This window comes from Podarcis bocagei (genome assembly GCF_964188305.1).
Source record: "Podarcis bocagei genome assembly, chromosome: Z".
Classification (NCBI taxonomy): domain Eukaryota; kingdom Metazoa; phylum Chordata; class Lepidosauria; order Squamata; family Lacertidae; genus Podarcis; species Podarcis bocagei.
The window spans coordinates 34,091,719-34,108,255 of record NC_138140.1 but is presented as its reverse complement, the minus strand read 5'-3'; the positions used below and the strand labels follow the sequence as shown (position 1 = coordinate 34,108,255).

Below are 16,537 nucleotides of genomic sequence, written 5' to 3'. Positions count from 1 at the left end.
CTGCTACAAAGACACTAGTCACCAATTTCAGAATGAAAAACCCTTTTTACCGTTTTTTTTTTTACAACTCAGCACCCTGGTGGAATTCCGCTGCACTGCATCACCAAACTCTTTCTAAGCTTTCTGTCACAACCATGAAACAGCCAGCTTAACAGCTTTCTAAAACGGTCACTGTGGGGGGGACTGGGAAAGTTGCAGAGAAACTGATTTAATTCTTTGTATAATTCTTTACAGTGGAAGATGTTGGTCAGCGTAGGGCTTTTTATATTGTTTTTATTTATTTAAAAAAGATTGGGTTACTGTGTAAACAAACAAACAACAATAAAGACCTGGACGTTTTGCCAAATTTAAAAAATCCACCAGGACAAAAATTTTAATCCTGAAAAAGAGGGTGTGTCCTGGAAAAAGAACACATGAAGCATCGTTCCATATTAGGCAATCATGGCTTCCCCCAAAGGAATCCTAGAAACTATTGTATGTTAAGAGTACTGAGAGTTGTTAGGAGACCCCTTATTCACCTTATGGAGCTACAGTTTTCTCAGAGTGGTTTAACAATCAGCCCTTCTTCCCAGGGAACTCTGGGAATGATAACACTGTGAGGTCTTTTAATAACTCTCAGCACCCATAACAAACTGCAGCTCCCAGGGTTATTTGAGGAAAGAAATGATTGTTAAAGTGGTATGATATTGCTTTAAATGAAGCCAGATGTGGCCACAGATAGAAATTGAGAACTTTTCCCCCCATTCAAGCAGGTTTTAATTATTTAATTATAATTATTTAATTATGCTGTTTTTAATTATTTTAATCGCTGTTTTTCACTATTACTTTTTCATTATGGGGGGGGCGAGTGGGTTACTGTTGAGTGTTTATTTCCTAATTATTGTTTTTCCTTTTTTTGTAAGTAGCTCTGGGTATTACTGGTGGAAGAGTTGGGCATAAATATAAATTATATAATCTGATAGCTCAGAACTCAAAGCAAATACAGACAGTATAGATTATATCTGTTTAATTTAACCATGCCCCTTTCCTTTTCCAGGGTATTCTCCCCCACGCCAACCACTCGGTACAAGAAAGCCATATATCTGGAATACACAGATTCTACCTTCACACAAACAAAACCCAAGCCTGCTTGGATGGGTAAGCAAAAGGACCTCTTTTTTGTAGAGAGAGGGACTGATTGTTAAACCACTCTGGGAATCGTAGGATAATAGGGGTCTCCTAACAACTCTAAGCATCCTTAACAAACTACAACTCCCAGGATTCTTTGGGGGAAACCATGACTTTTTAAACTGATATAATACATTTTAAATGTACAGTGCAGATGGGGCCGGACAATGCATAAATTGGAATCAATTATTAATTCCCCAATTTAAATAAAGCACATAAAATGAACATATGAGGAATCTATTCTACACTCTCCAGTTGGAGGCATTGAATTCAATGGTGGGTGGAATTGCCAAAGGCATTTTTCCCTGGACACCCACACCCTTTCTGCCCCCAATTATTATTATTATTATTATTATTATTATTATTATTATTATTATTATTATTTTACCAAGCACATTAACGCTGAATGCATAAAACTTAAGTTAAGTGTTACTTGTATTATGGTGGTTTTTGACACATTCGTTTTCTTGCAAACTACTTTGTAGATCATTTGGTGAAGACGTGGGATATTTATGTTATAGCTGCATGTCTTTATTAAGTAGATTGCTTGCTAATTTAGCATAGAATGGTTGGCTTAGGTATCCCCAAAGGGAGCTACTGATTACAAGACAGGCAGTGAAATGTATCTGTGAGTGAAATTGAGATCTGTGAGCTGGCTGTAGAGAATGTGCCCTCTCTTGGAGCTTGTTATCTGTTCCCTTGTAGGAGTATCTCTTCCTACTACGTCAGCTCTGCTACCCACATATTTGCAAATACAGAAATGTCAAAAGTGTTCGGGGCTGTTTCATTCTAAGCAGTGTAAGTGCAAATGGGGCACTGCTTCACCAACCGCAGTCTGTGCTTAGCCCGCCTTTTCTGACTTAAACCAGTCCGGGGGGTGGAGGTGGGGTAACACTGCTTATCAGCTTCATTTGTTAATTCAGGTTTCTCCCATTCTACTGCTAAAAAGAGGGCTTTCAATGGTAAGCAGCAGGGCAAGGCAAAACTCACTTGGACTCTCATGCCTAGAAAGTGCGGGTCCAGCAGAAAATCACTCGAACCTCTGTTTTCCAGGCACTACACAAGTGGAAGTGTGTACGAGCCTTCAGTAGGCTCATTAGCTCTGGCTCCACTTATGGTTTGGGTGCCCTGCCTTCTGTCTCACAAGTCCCAATGGGCACCAGCAGTGCTGTTTTTCTAGAAAAGGAGGTGCCTGAACTCACCATGAGCGCCTCCCTTGTTCTCTTATAATGGCAATGGCGCCCACATGAGAGGTGCCAGAACTGAGTTCTGGCAAGTTCTGGCTGGGGAGGAAAAAAAGCCCTGGCTCCATCTTCAAAGCTGACAGAGGCTGGTTCTTATTGCTCTGCCAACTCTGCCTCTGGAGTTATCAGAAAGCATAGGGTTGCCATACGCCTGGAATTTGCCGGACATAGCTGGAATATAGCAGTCAGAAATAGTGTCCAGACGGAAATAGCTGACATGCCTGGGAAAACCTGGATATATGGCATATTGGAAGTCTATAGTTTAGTGAATTTGCAAAAAAAGCAAAACAAAAAAACCTCAACTTTGGGCAAAACTAAACAAAAAAGCTCTACAACAACTTTTGTATCCGAATTTTCACTTTTTGAAATATAGCAACCCTAAGAAAACTGTCCAGTGTCACCTCTCTGGGTGTTGTTGGCTGTTACATTAGCTTTCCTGTCCACCTCCTCCACCACCCAAATCATGGAGATGCCAACACGGGCATGAACAGACAGGGATGGTTCAACCTTGTCAGAGAAGTGCTAGGCTGCTTACCCAGTCTAAGGATCAGAACTGCTTGCTGCACTGGTTGTGCCTGCCCCTTTTGCTTATTGCAGGTTTGAAGGGGTGGGGTGGGGGGCTATCATTTTTGGATCGACATCTTTACTTGTGCAGCTGTATATAGGGCACCTGCTGTGCCTTTGAACAGCATTTTGCCTATGTATCACATTGATCTGAGCATTGAACATTTTGGTAAAAACTGCAACCTGAGTTCAAATTCTTAATCAAGTGGGATCCAAGATATTAAGGTTCCCATCCTCCTTCTCCCCTACAGGTCTTCTGGGCCCTACCATCCGAGCAGAAGTTCATGACAAGGTGGTCGTAACCTTTAAGAATCTGGCTTCCCGTCCTTTCAGCATCCACGCCATAGGGGTGTCCTACTGGAAAGCTTCAGAGGGTGAGTTTGATACACACAGAGCACCATGTCCATTCATATTGCACACCCCTTTAACAGAATTTGGTATGGCCCACACATTCTAACACCCGATCCAAGGCTGCCCAATTAGCTTTGTGGCTGATGAGGGATTCAAACCTGTGTTTCTACAGCCATATCCAGATTGGGTTGGGTTTTTTTTACAGATATATTCTGCAACATGGCATTGATGCAATGATTGATTCATTAGTGGTGCATTTATACTGGACCATCCAAGCATCATTCATATTAGCTGATCTGCAATGCTTCCCCAGTGTTACTACATTATTGTAATGGGGAGGAGTCTTGACCTAAATCACAACAAAAGTGGGATAACTCCCCACCTCCCACCACCATCCTGGAACATTTGTTGTGTAAAAAGCTACAGGATTTCAGCTGGAAGTTACAGGAGGCTCACCAGTTGTAAACAAAGCAGTGTGACTGTCCCCAAACTATTGCAGTTGCAATCAGTGTTGTGGCAGGCACTCCAGTATTTGAAGAGTGACAGACTCCAGGGGGTTCCAGTACTTATCCAAGCTTTGTTTTCCTGGTCATTAGAGACTGTGATGTCCTTAGGATAGCTGGTTATATTTATGCATCTATACATCCTGAGCATAGGATGGAGGAGCTCACAGCTTAGATACTCCAATAGATCTTGCACTCCCATTAGTTTTCCAGGTGGATAACCAAAGCCATAACTTTGCATTCAGCACAGAGAGCAAGCCAAGTCTCTCTGTCTTCCAGAGCGGATGAAATAAAGACTAGCTCTTGGGCTGTTGTCCTCCTGCCTACAATATGACATGGCCAGGTGAAAGGGGCAACCCTCTCCTAGAAGAGCACTGCCACCCAGTTGTCTCTGTGGCATTCCAAACCAATCCTGTAACAGAATTGGAAGTAGGATTGGATATAATTGCCCCAGTACCATAATGAGCACAAATCATCATGAATACACAATACAAAGGACGTCTGGACAATCCCTAAGTCATGTTCAGATCCAGTGTGCTGACTCCTGTAGTGTGAAAATTAGACCTCAGTAAAAGGCTGTCATAAATAGGGAAGGGGGATAAATTCAGTTCAGTTCATATGTTAAAGCGAACCTACCTAATTCACACTATACACGAACTGAAACAAAGAAGCCCTCTGAAATTCACTCTTCACCAAATTTTGCAATGCAGTTTTCCACCCAAGTAATGCATACACCAAAGTGTGCTTTAACATGTCAGTGAAATAATTTTTTTAAAAAAGTATTATAATATGGGAAATTGCTTTGCAAAAATAAGTACACTAGGCAAAATCACATGCACATATGTGTATATTGCAGGGGGGAGAATCACAATAAAGTGCTGATGATGGGGGAATGTAAACTTAAGATTGGAAAAATGAGAAACCAAAATTAAAAGATTCACCCATTCCTACCCTTAAAGGAAAGGATTGGCTCCAGCAACTGTAATGTTAACTGAAAGGTTGCTTATGTGTTTTCAGGGGCAGGTTATGATGATGCAAGCAGCAGGCCAGAGAAAGAAGATGATGCTGTGGAGCCTGGCCAGACTCAGACTTACGTGTGGGACATCTTAAAAGAGCAAGGTCCAACCGGGTCTGACCCACAGTGTTTGACTTATGCCTACTCCTCTCGTGTGGACAGTGTCAAGGACATCAACTCTGGCTTGATTGGGGCCCTGCTGGTTTGTCAGCCAGGTAAGACCAGGAGATGGAAGAGACCTTCCCATTTGTATCACTTTTTCTGAAATACTTGCAGACATTTCATAGGCGTTTATTCAACACATTTCTATAGCACTTAATTATTCACATTTCTAAGTAGCATGCATAAAAACAACTTACAGAAAATGGGAGAATCAAACACTAAATATGTATAATAAACCAAACACTTCCTTAAAATGCTTGCTGGAACAAAAATGTCTTAGTCGTGTGCCTAAAGTTCAACCAGAAAGGTGTCTGTCTAATCTCAGGTGGGAGGGAGTTCCACAGGCTTGGGCCACTACACTGAGTGCACGGCTTCTAGTAGCTACAAGCTGTGCATCTGAGCCATGGAGGACCACACCAGCTGAGACTCCCCAAAATATCTCAGTGATCAGGTCAGGATATAAGGGATCAGATATCTTGGACTCATGTTGTAAAGGGCCTTATTAGCCCTTGTCTCTTCAGCCTTTACAACACTCCTAAAACATAGGCCAATATTATTATCTATATTGTTCAGAATTAGGTACAGGGCAACGAAGCTGAGAAATAGTGGCTTGCTTCATGCCAACCAATAAGTTCGTGGCTGGGATAAGATTAGTACCCAACATTGTCCAACTCATTGCTCCATGTGCTAAACAAATGTGCTATCTGGAAGACGGGAAGGAGGGGGAGGGAGAAGAAAATATCTGAGACAATGGAGAGAGTTAAAGCAACATTTCAAGAGTCCTGTTTTGTTCCGTTCTGGAAGCTACTCATTTCCTATAACACAAGGAAGGGAATTATTTTTATTGGCCCGCTGTGAGTAGAACATGGGAGCTCTTGGGAGGTGCCAGCAGTGGAAGTTTCTGAAGTGCAAATCCTTTTCATGATAACCAACCTTTGCCAAACCACTTCTAAAACTATACTACAAAAGTATGTTTTTGACCAGTGCAGGCATTATGGCTTCAGTACCAAGCCAGTTGTTGTTGTTGTTTTTTAAAAAAACAAAACTCACACCCCAGTACTTTGCTTAAACTCCAACCAGTTGAAGAGTTCTGTTGACTAGCAGCCAGCTGCAGTTCTATTTAGCTCATGAACAGGACTTGTAAACAGGGGCGTTTGTACGGTATTTAGCAGGGGTGTTTGAGGGGGAGGCTCAGGTATACGTACGACCAAGAGACATGGACAGCGAGGGATGTCCTTCCAACACCAGTGCCATGCTTTTCTTCCTGCCTGAGAATGTGCAAAACTACACCTGCAGCAAGTACCTTGCTGGAAGAGACACTATAGTAATTTGAGGCCCACCTAGCCACCTATCCTTTGAGCTACCGGGAAAGATGAGGAATTTATTGACAGAGCAGAGTGTACTGTCCTGGAACAGCAGTGGAGGAAGATTGAAGATTGCAGGAGACAAACCCCTGGGAGGAACATGACACACAGAAGCAGGACTGTCAGGAGCCATGCTGTGTCAGTGGAGCTGCAAAATGGATTCCATGCCCCTACTTCTGACACCAATTCTGGGCCAAAGGAGCAAGGACAGCAGTTGCAGACCTCAGACCCAAGTGGCTTTGGAAGGTACAATATACAGAACAATCCTTGCCACTCCCAAGAGGAAGTGGTGGTAGGTGACTCCCTACTGAGGAGTCTGCAGCAGTGTGCAGAGGAAACAGGATGTCCCAGGAAGTGTGCTGTCTTCCAGGTGCAAAGATTCACAATGTGACAGAGAAGTTGCCAAGTCTTATAAAGCCAACTGACCACAACCACTTCCTTCTGATTCATGGGGCTACAAACAATAGTGCCACACACAGCCTTTGATGTACAGCAAGGGATTATGAGACTCTGGGAAGGAAGCTGACGGGCCTTGGAGCACAGGTGGTTTTCTCATCACTCCTTCCTGTTGAAGGTTGTGGCACAGGAAGAGAGAGGAAAATGCTGGAAGTAATCGCTGGCATCACAGGTGTTGTTAGGAAATGTTTGGCTTCTTGGACCATGGTCTCTGCTTCCTTGAAGAAGGGCTTCAGGCTAGAGATAGGTTGCACCTCAGAGTGGTTGGCAAGAATGTGTTTGTTAAGAGTCTCGCAAACCTGATCAGATCTTTAAACCAAATCCTGAGGGCAGGGGGAGAAAATACAGGGGAACACATATTATGTGGGATAATAGCTTCATTGATGCACAGGAAACTGAGATGATGCTCCAGAATTCTGCTAAAGGGCAGGAAACTACAAGAAGGAAGCAGCTGGAGGGAATGGCTAATGATTTCAGTTGTCTCTGTACTAATGTGCAGAGTATGTGAAACAAGCAAGACGATAATATAGGAAGGCAAATATGACCTAATAGGCTTTACTGATGGCTAGTGGGATGAGGCTCATGACTGGAATGTAGAAATTAAGGGGTATAAAGGAATAGACAAAACAAGAAGGGAGGAGCAGTAAAGCATGTGTACACTTGTGAAGAAATCCATGAGAAGGAAGTACAAGATGGATGGGAGTTTCTTAAAGGTGAACCATTGAAGGCACAAATGCAGACAATTCCAACAAGTAAGAAAAGTTAGAGGTATCTAAAGAAAGCAGTGTGGCTGCGTAAGGAGCTTACAGATGAACTGATATTTAAGAAGGGCATTTATAAAAAATGGAAGAAATGGGAAATCATGAAGGAAGAGTATACACAAGTAGAAGGGAAACAGTTGCAGGGGAAAGGTTAGCCGGGTCACAATTTAGAAGGATATTGAAAATGTGGAATGTGTATAGAGGAAGGCTACCAAAATGATTAGGGGTATGGAAACCAAGCCTTATCAGGAATGGTTATGGGAGTTTGGTATGTTCAGCCTGGAAAAGAGGAGACCGAGAGGAGATATGATAGCAATATTTAAATATCAAAAGCTGTCACATGAAGATGTTTTCTCATACTTCAGAGAGTAGAACCCAAACCAACAGCTTCAAATTACAAGAAAGGAGATTCCGACACCAGGAAAAACTTTTTGAGGGTAAGAACTGTTTGATAGTGAAATGGACTCTCTCGGAAAGTGGACTCTCCTTCCTTGGAGGTTTTTAAGCAGAGGTTGGATGGCCATCTGTCATGGATGCTTTAGTTGAGTTCATGTATTGCAGGAACTAGATGACCCTAAGGGTCCCCTCTAACTACAATTCCATGATTCTATAACTCAAAAGCTGGATCACCCTTTGTTGATATTTTGGTCAATCATAATAAAAGATTTTTTCAAAATTAAAGTTCTAGTTTTGGCTTTGCTTGCTAGCATTACCCACCTCTTCTTCTGCTGAGCTTATTTTGTGGGTTTCTTGCTGCAAAAGGGAGGCATGGAGAGGTTTGGCAAAGAGCACCCCAGAGATTATATAATTGTCCCTGCTGTGATGTAAGTGGTGGCTCTTTATCTCTGCCCAGCCCTGCTGTATTACAGGACTGGGTACTGGAGGTTTTCTTTTTCTTTTTTAATGATTCCATTTTCAAAAATCTTGTATGCAGGGACCCTGATGAGCGAAGGAATTCAAAGCATAGTGCAAGAATTTGTACTACTCTTTGCAGTGTTTGATGAAGGTAAGAATGGTGTGGGGAGGAAGGGGAGAAGAGGGTAGAATATTTGTCTTGCATGTGGAAGATTCCAGGTTGAATCCCTGGCATCTCCAGGTGGGGCTGGGAGAGACCCCCCTCTCTTTAACCTTGGAGAGCTGCTGCCACTCAGTGTAAAAAATACTGAGCTAGAAGGACCCTGAGTGAGTGTGAGGCAGCTTCCCATGTTCCATCTTTTGTATGTTTTTCTACATCCCTGCAGGGAGGAAAAACCTTCTGTAGCTAATAGCAATTTCCTTTCTCTTGCTAAGGATGATGCTAAAACTGGTGGTGACCCTGGACACAGCTTCAGATAAACATATTTCAAGAGCTATGTTATGGACTAGGTTGGGTCTGGGCCACATAAGCTAATAACACAATAAATTGGTGTGTCTTCAGGGTGCCAAAAAGGCTCCTTAAGAGTTTCAAGGACTGGCCAAGTGATTTGCCACTGAGATGTTATCATGCTTCAGCATGTGATAGCAATAAGGTAGAATAGTCCTAAGGCAATAGAGTAGACTATCATTTCAGATTATTGGTTGGTGGGTGTTAACACTTTTTATTGCAGCAACACTGTAAAATAATTTCAAGTAGAAAATTAGCCCAGCAGGAAGTTGACTACCTTTCTTCCTGATGCATTACTTTGTTTTTTGATTGCAAGAAACTTGGTCATCAGGAGAACCATAACCAATATAATCCCTTACCTGGTAGACTAGATTGGTATAGTCCAGTCTGCCAGATGAATATTTCACCTATCTAATTCTGCTGCATGTGTTAGATCAGGTCTGATCCAGAGTGATATTGCCTTAGACTAAGGTTGAGGAAAGCTCAGGACATTGTCAGACTCTAACGCCCCTCAGCCCTAGCCAACATGGCCAGCAGTCAGGGTTGATGGGAACTGGAGTCTAGCAACATATTGAAGACCATGGGTTCTGCATCATTTCCATAGCCCTTTTATAATATTGATGAGAAGCTGCACAGGTTGGACTGGGGAATCTCAAAGCAATCCCAAGAGTCAGCCAGACTTCGAAGGGCCAGTTACGAAACAGGAATTAATTCAATTACAGCAGGAGAATGAGTAAAAGAGTATAGGAAAAAATAAACTTTATTTGTTTATAGTCTCAGGATTTACCCCCATTTTTAAGTGAAAATCCTATGCCTGTCCTCAAAAGTAAGCTTCATTAGTCATTGGAACTTACTCCCAGGTCAGTATGTACAAGACTGCTGACTTATTTTGCTGGGCTTTATTCAACTAAGTTTTACTCAGAGTAGACCAACTGAAATTACTGAACCTAACTTTGGCCTGTTCTTTACTTTCAGTGGGTCTACCATTCCCACTGTGAGTAAAACTTTGTTGAATACCACCCACAAAACATTTTATGACACTCTTCAATAAATTTCCAGGGTAGAAGTTTACACACACACACACACACACACACACACACACACACACACACTAATTAAAAGCGAACAACAGCTAAATAGATAAAAAAGAAGAAAGTAGGCATTTTAAAAATCCATAAAATTCAACAGAACTGATAAAGCAAGACCTAAAGCCAGCTTTCCTGGTAAGCAACCCAAGCAAATGAAAACGCTCCACCTGAAAATGACACCAGAGTTGCTGCCAAGTGAGTGAGCCTGTTAGTTTTTATTGGCATGATATTGAGATTATGGGTTAATAGCTTGGGCATAGCCCAAAAAGTATTGAAATACATTAAAAACACTCAGTTAACTAAGTTTCTGTCCCCCCACAGCAGACTCCTCCCCTCAAACAAAAGCCTGCCCCCGTAGTGTCCTCTTTTAGGGGGGAATTTTACCTGTGATCTCCCCCAAAAAGCTAAACAACTTTTTGGTCCCCTCCTAACAAAAATCCTGGCTACACCCATGGTTAGTAGGATCCAGAAAAGGGCAGACAAAACGATTAAAGGGTTGGAGGAACTCTCCTGTGAGAAAGTGCCTTTGTGGTTTTAGTATAGCAGGGGAAAGGCAAAAAAGAGGAGGCACAGTAGAGGTATGTAAAATAATGCACAGTGTGGAAAAAGTGGATTGGGAGATGTTTGTCTTCGTGTGTTATAACATTAGAACTAATGGACATCCAACAAAGGACTTATCCACACTTACCTTTTGCCTCACTCTTTCCTGGCACAGGTCCATGTTTTAAAACTCCATGTCCAAGCACACTTTTTTTTTGCCATGTTTGTTGTTCTTTTTTCAATAATGACTTGCAAGTTCTTTCACAGCAGCTGCCTCTGCCTATTCTGTATATTTGAAGCAGAAATTCTTGTGGATCTTGAGAAGAGTCATGCAATCTTCCTCTGCCTTTCAAATGTCTCCCATCAGGCAAAAGCTGGTACTCTGAATCCAACACTTTAGGAAATGCTTTGTCCCCTGAGCTGCACACTATCAGTGGATTCATGAATCTCTCCCAGCCTGGTAAGTGCCACCTATATCTTTCCCCTCAAGAAAAAAAGAAGTGAATGATTGAATGATTGACAGAAGGTGATGGTGGTGAATGTAAACACCATGAGTGAAGCTGACAGAAGCACAATGGAAAAGCAGAGGGATGTTTTAAATTTCTATATTCTATATAGCTTCTATATTCTCAGGAGCCACTTTGTATGATGGCCTAGGAGGGGCATTTTTCAGGGTTGGCCCAAGCTGTTTTGTGAGTTGAAGTAGAACACCAAACAGCACCCCACTTTGCTAGACAGATATTCCCTTTTGCCAGCCAAGTCTTACTTTACCATCCTGACACCAATTTCTGCCTTCAGCTAAGGTCATATTCCACACCAGACATTTAAAGCACTGTTATACCACTTCAGCAGGAGCTACAGTTTCTTCATGGCCGTTGAAGTGGTATAATTAATAGTGCTTTAAAGGTCTGGTGTGGAGATGACCTGGCTAAATTCTGTGGCTTGAAGCACTCTGTTTCACCATGCTGTACAGAAGGACTAGCCCTAGTATTTTTGCCACTGTTAGAAGCTGATGGAGTTAGAACAGGCATAGGCAAACTTGCCTCTCCAGATGTTTTGGGACTACAACTCCCATCATCCCTGACCACTGGTCCTGTTAGTTAGGGATGAGGGGAGTTGTAGTCCCAAAACATCTGGAGGGCCAAGTTTGCCTATGCCTGAGTTAGAATATATAATTCACAGACCTGTATGTTGCTGTTTCATAGCTGTGGGGAGAAACATGCATTGCTATTAAAGGGTTTCTAGGCTGTGGAGTGACTCCATTGACCCAGGTTAGTCATTGGTTTCTCCTCCTTGTCTGGAAGGACTATAAAGGGCAATAACAATAGCAACTGCTCTTTTGACTCCTGGCTCAAGATTCTTGGCTGCAACCCCAGGCTCCAGATTCCTCCCTCTGCTTCTTTGTCCTGACCCCAAGTCCCTGTTTGATAGCATCAAAACCAATTCATTCTTGAGTGATCAGGCTTCATAAACAAAGCTAGTGCTTCCAGCAGTAAGAGATTCACCATAGTCTCTAACATGGTATTTAACGTAAGAATGTACAGATGAGATACATCCAAAATGATTTTAAAAAATAAATAAATCCAACATTAAAGCATGGAACATTTTTGTTTCTATAAAGTGGAAGACACTTTTTCTTTACCTTACAAGTGAAGTTTGGCTTGGCTGCCAGGGGCAAAATAAAATCTTCAGTGCCAGATTCAGCCTGTGGTAGCACCCATTGGGATGTCTTGAGCATCACTGAACAGTTTCCTCACTTGTATATTTTCCATATCTCTTGTAGATTTCAAGGTGTGCCAGAACAGACTGGTCTACTGGTATGTCATTAGTTTGGGCACCAAACCTGAAGTCCACTCCATTTTCTTTGAGGGCCACACTTTCCTTGTGAGACACCATCGGCATACTACTCTGGACCTCTCCCCAGCTACTTTTCTCACTGCCGAGACAATGCCCACAACCATCGGCATATTTCAGATGTTCTGCCAGATCCCATCACACCAGCAAGGTAAAAGCTATAGGAAAGAGGAGGTGCTAATGAAGGATCAGAAATGGAAAACCAATGGGTGAACCTCTCCTCCCTCCTTTATTGAAAAATGGTATTTGAGTTGATATGAGATGCGTAGTAACAGGCTAGGATACAGAGAGGTTCCACTAGCTTCTGCACCCTGCCTTCTATTGGGGCTCCAGCGTACTGTTAGTTGCTTAATTCAAAACTGTATAGGGCAGAAATGGGAGACCCTGTGGCGCTCCAGATGCTGACAGGGAAGCGGACTTATAAAAAATATTGGGGGGGCCCGGGAAAGCTAATGAATAATAAATAAGCTCATGAATATGCAAATAAAGTGGCGCCGCCTCCTCGTGAGCGAATAGGGGAGAGCGTGCTGTGCCTATTAATCAGCTCCGAAGGAAATTGGGTGGAGCTTATGCTCGGGAGGGAGGGCAGGAGGCATGCAGCCCGACCCTGTGCATTTTGGGCTGGGGGAGGGGCGGCGATGGCGCTCTGCTGGAGGGGCGCCGGAGATTATTGGGGGGGGCGGAGCCCCCCCAAACGAATTTTTGAGGGGGCTCGGGCCCCCTCAAGCCCCATGGAGTCGGCGCCTATGGATGCTGATAGACTACAGATGCCATCAGCCTCATGAATTTGTGAGTTGCTTAATTTTAAATTGTGTAGGGCAGAGTTGAGGAACCTGTGACCCTCAATATGTTGGTGAGCTACAACCCTCACCAGCTGCAGCCAGAATGGCCACTATCCAAGGATTATAGGAGTTGCAGCTCACCAACATACTAAGGATCAAAGATTCTGAGAACAACAGCATTATTTGTGCAGGGAATGTTGTCTGTAGAGGAGGAGTCAGACGTCAACAGATTTCCCACCTGAAATGTGAAGGGGTGCAGGCCAGACACAGGTTAACCACCTTAGTGGGCTCTAAGCCCAAGGAAGACAAAGTAGGCACATAGGAAATAACACCTATTTCTGACCTTTACTTCCAGCTGGCATGGAAATCTTAGTTACGGTAGAAGTCTGCCCAAACCTACCGATGAAGAAGATGAGGGTGGCGGAAGGGGACTACGTGGACGAAGAGGACTACTTTGAATACAGTGAGGCCGATATGGAAAGCACGGTGATCCAAATGGATGATTCTCCACCCAGGATTACAGGCCGTTCCCGTGCCAAGAGGCAGCCTGTGACCTGGAAACATTATATAGCAGCAGAAGAGGTTGTTTGGGACTATGCTTCAGATAACTCCACTTATTTATCCAGGTAACAGGGTCAGCTGTGTTTCTGTAAGCATAGGGTCTAAGTTTGTGGCAGGCTGCAGCAGAATCTGGCACAGTAATATTATCATTATCATTGTTGTTCAGTTTCTATCCCTCCCTCCCTGCCTCCCTCCTTCCTGATGGAGCCCAAGGTGGCAAACACATCAATACTAAAAATACATTTTAAAAAGCATTCTAAAAATTCTTTAAAACATTCTCAAAACAAGTGATCTTTCAGTCTTGAAATACCTGGGTAGACAGGATTGTTTTAGAATTCCACCTGTAGGTCACTAGGGAGGGCATTCCACAATCTGGGAGCCACCACTGGAAAGGTTCTGTTCATAGGTCAGTGCCAGCCAGCCAGCCCCCAGTGATGGTGGTAGTAGTAGTTATTTAATTTAGGAATTGCCTTTTACAAATATGTCTTAAGGCAATTTACAGTCATATCATAAAAGCAGCTGTAGTTTTCTAAGCAGTACAAAACAAACACCTAAGACAGGAAATGTAGTCACAGAGAAGTTGATGGTTGGATAGTGGGTCAAGCTAGGCAAGACAATTTGTGTTCCTGCTCAACAACTTGCTACTCAGCCTACATTGACAGGTATCCCACAATGATGACCGCTGACAGTGACACTGCCAATACTCCAGGGCCTCTTCCATGAAGTCTGTGATGAGATGAATACTTATCTGGCTAGGTGCACGTCTCAGGTGCCTGAGATGTGATGGCCAAAGCATGATAGCCCTCTCCAGATCTAACATCAGCTCATCCCAGAATGTTTCTCCCTTCTCTTCTGCAGTGCTTATGCCAAGCAGTTTCTGGAACAAGGTCCTCAGAGGATTGGCTCCAAGTATAAGAAAGTCGTGTTTGTGGAGTACGAGGATGCGAATTTCAAGAGGCGGAAGGCATCGAAACCAGACCACATGGGGATTCTAGGGCCGGTCCTTAAAGGAGAAACTGGTGATGAGTTTATGGTAAGAGATGAGAAAGGTCAGAGCTACCCCTTTGTGATCATCAGTATACCACCCCACGCTCTTTGTCTCTTTTTCTCTCACCCCCCCTTCTTTCTCAGTCATTCACCCACACACACATCCACACCCTTCTCTTGCCCCCATACCATCCTAAGTCCTAACTATGACTTAGGTGATTGTCAGTGAGTTGCAGCAAGTCTTACGCTCACACACTTTCCTTCTGTTTTCCTCCTCCTTTAACTGTGAGGGGAGTGAAAGTTTTTACTTTTCCTTTAGACCAAACCACAGTTTCATGTTACAATTCTGTTCTGTGTAAGAACTATGTAAGAACTTTTAGAAATTTAAAAATGTATAGGGCAGAAATGGGAGACCCTGTGGCCCTATGGCCTAAAGGAAAAGTAAGGTTTGCGTAAGTAACCTGTCAACTTTGGCTAACAAACCACAGTTCCCTGAGCTCACATGTGATGTGGAACTGTGGCTTGTTTTCTAATGCGAAAACAACAGCTTTCACTCTCCTCATCTTACATATGAAGCAAGGAGATGAGTAGGAGTACACAAGCCTGATTCTTGCTGCAGCTTCTTCACAATCACCTAAACCAAGTTTTAAATGGTCATCTGAATGAACTCATATGGTCTAGACTCTAAAGCATTATTTTAAAACAGTGCTGCTGAAGACAATTCTACCCTGAGGTTTCAAGGCTTAACTATTTATATACCTATTCTGTCTTGGGAAACTGTTTGAGGGTTGTAGCTCAGTATTCATTTTCCTTCTTGAATCTTTTGCTAATTTGTAAATTGTAACTGCCCTATTTGTTTCGTATTTCTACTAATCATATTCTCAATCTGAGATTCAGGTAGGTAGCAGTGTTGTTTGACGCAGTCGAAATAAATAAAAAACTTTTAAAAAATTGTCCAGTAGCACCTTAGAGACCAACTAAGTTTGTTCTGGGTAGAAGCTTTCGTGTGCATGCACACTTCTTCAGATACACTGAAAGAGAAGTCACCAGACCCTTATATATAGTGGGAGGGTGGGGTGCGGTTTTTCTCAGATCAGCGGCACAGCAATGGGCACACGCATAGCCCCACAGTATGCCAACATCTTCATGGCAGATTTGGAACAATGCTTCCTAAACTCCTACCCTTTCAAACCTCTCTTGTACCTGCTATACATTGATGATATTTTTATTATCTGGACACATGGTCAGCAGACCCTGGACACCTTCCACCAGACATTCAGTGACTTTCACCCCACCATCAACCTAACAATGAACCAATCTATGCAAGAAATACATTTTCTGGACACTACTATAAAAATACAGGATGGGCACATAGACACGAAAGCTTATACCCAGAACAAATGTAGTTGGTCTCAACCTGAGATGTAACCTAGGATTCTCAGGGAAGATTCAGGGCTCGTTGACACAACCATTTCAACAGTCTGTGGTAGTTTTCACAGAAATTGGCAGAGGCTGAATTGATTTGTGTCAAACAGTGTACAGGCTCTGATAAAATATATTGATACACCTGACATTTGGGCTCCAGCACGGCTGCAAATCCTGGTTAAAATGTGAAAACTGTCATTTCAGATTATGTTCAAGAATCTAGCCAGCCGGCCGTACAACATTTACCCCCATGGCATCACCAATGTCACTTCCTTTTACCCCATGAGAAGCAGCAAAAGTAAGACTCGTTCAGCAGATGGGAGTAGATTTCTTAGAGTGGGCTGGGTATG

General features: G+C 43.0%; 1 protein-coding gene across 1 annotated transcript in view; it reads left to right on the top strand.

Annotated features, from left to right (window-relative positions):
• The window catches only part of F8 (coagulation factor VIII), a 68,255-nt gene that overhangs the window by 19,438 nt on the left and 32,280 nt on the right, over positions 1–16,537 (top strand). Inside the window, exons 2-10 of the mRNA XM_081179167.1 lie at positions 1,037–1,137; positions 3,227–3,349; positions 4,847–5,059; positions 8,522–8,593; positions 10,946–11,038; positions 12,362–12,583; positions 13,570–13,840; positions 14,634–14,808; positions 16,392–16,485. Coding sequence (XP_081035293.1) covers positions 1,037–1,137; positions 3,227–3,349; positions 4,847–5,059; positions 8,522–8,593; positions 10,946–11,038; positions 12,362–12,583; positions 13,570–13,840; positions 14,634–14,808; positions 16,392–16,485 — 1,364 coding nt within the window. The remainder of the gene's footprint in view (positions 1–1,036; positions 1,138–3,226; positions 3,350–4,846; positions 5,060–8,521; positions 8,594–10,945; positions 11,039–12,361; positions 12,584–13,569; positions 13,841–14,633; positions 14,809–16,391; positions 16,486–16,537) is intronic.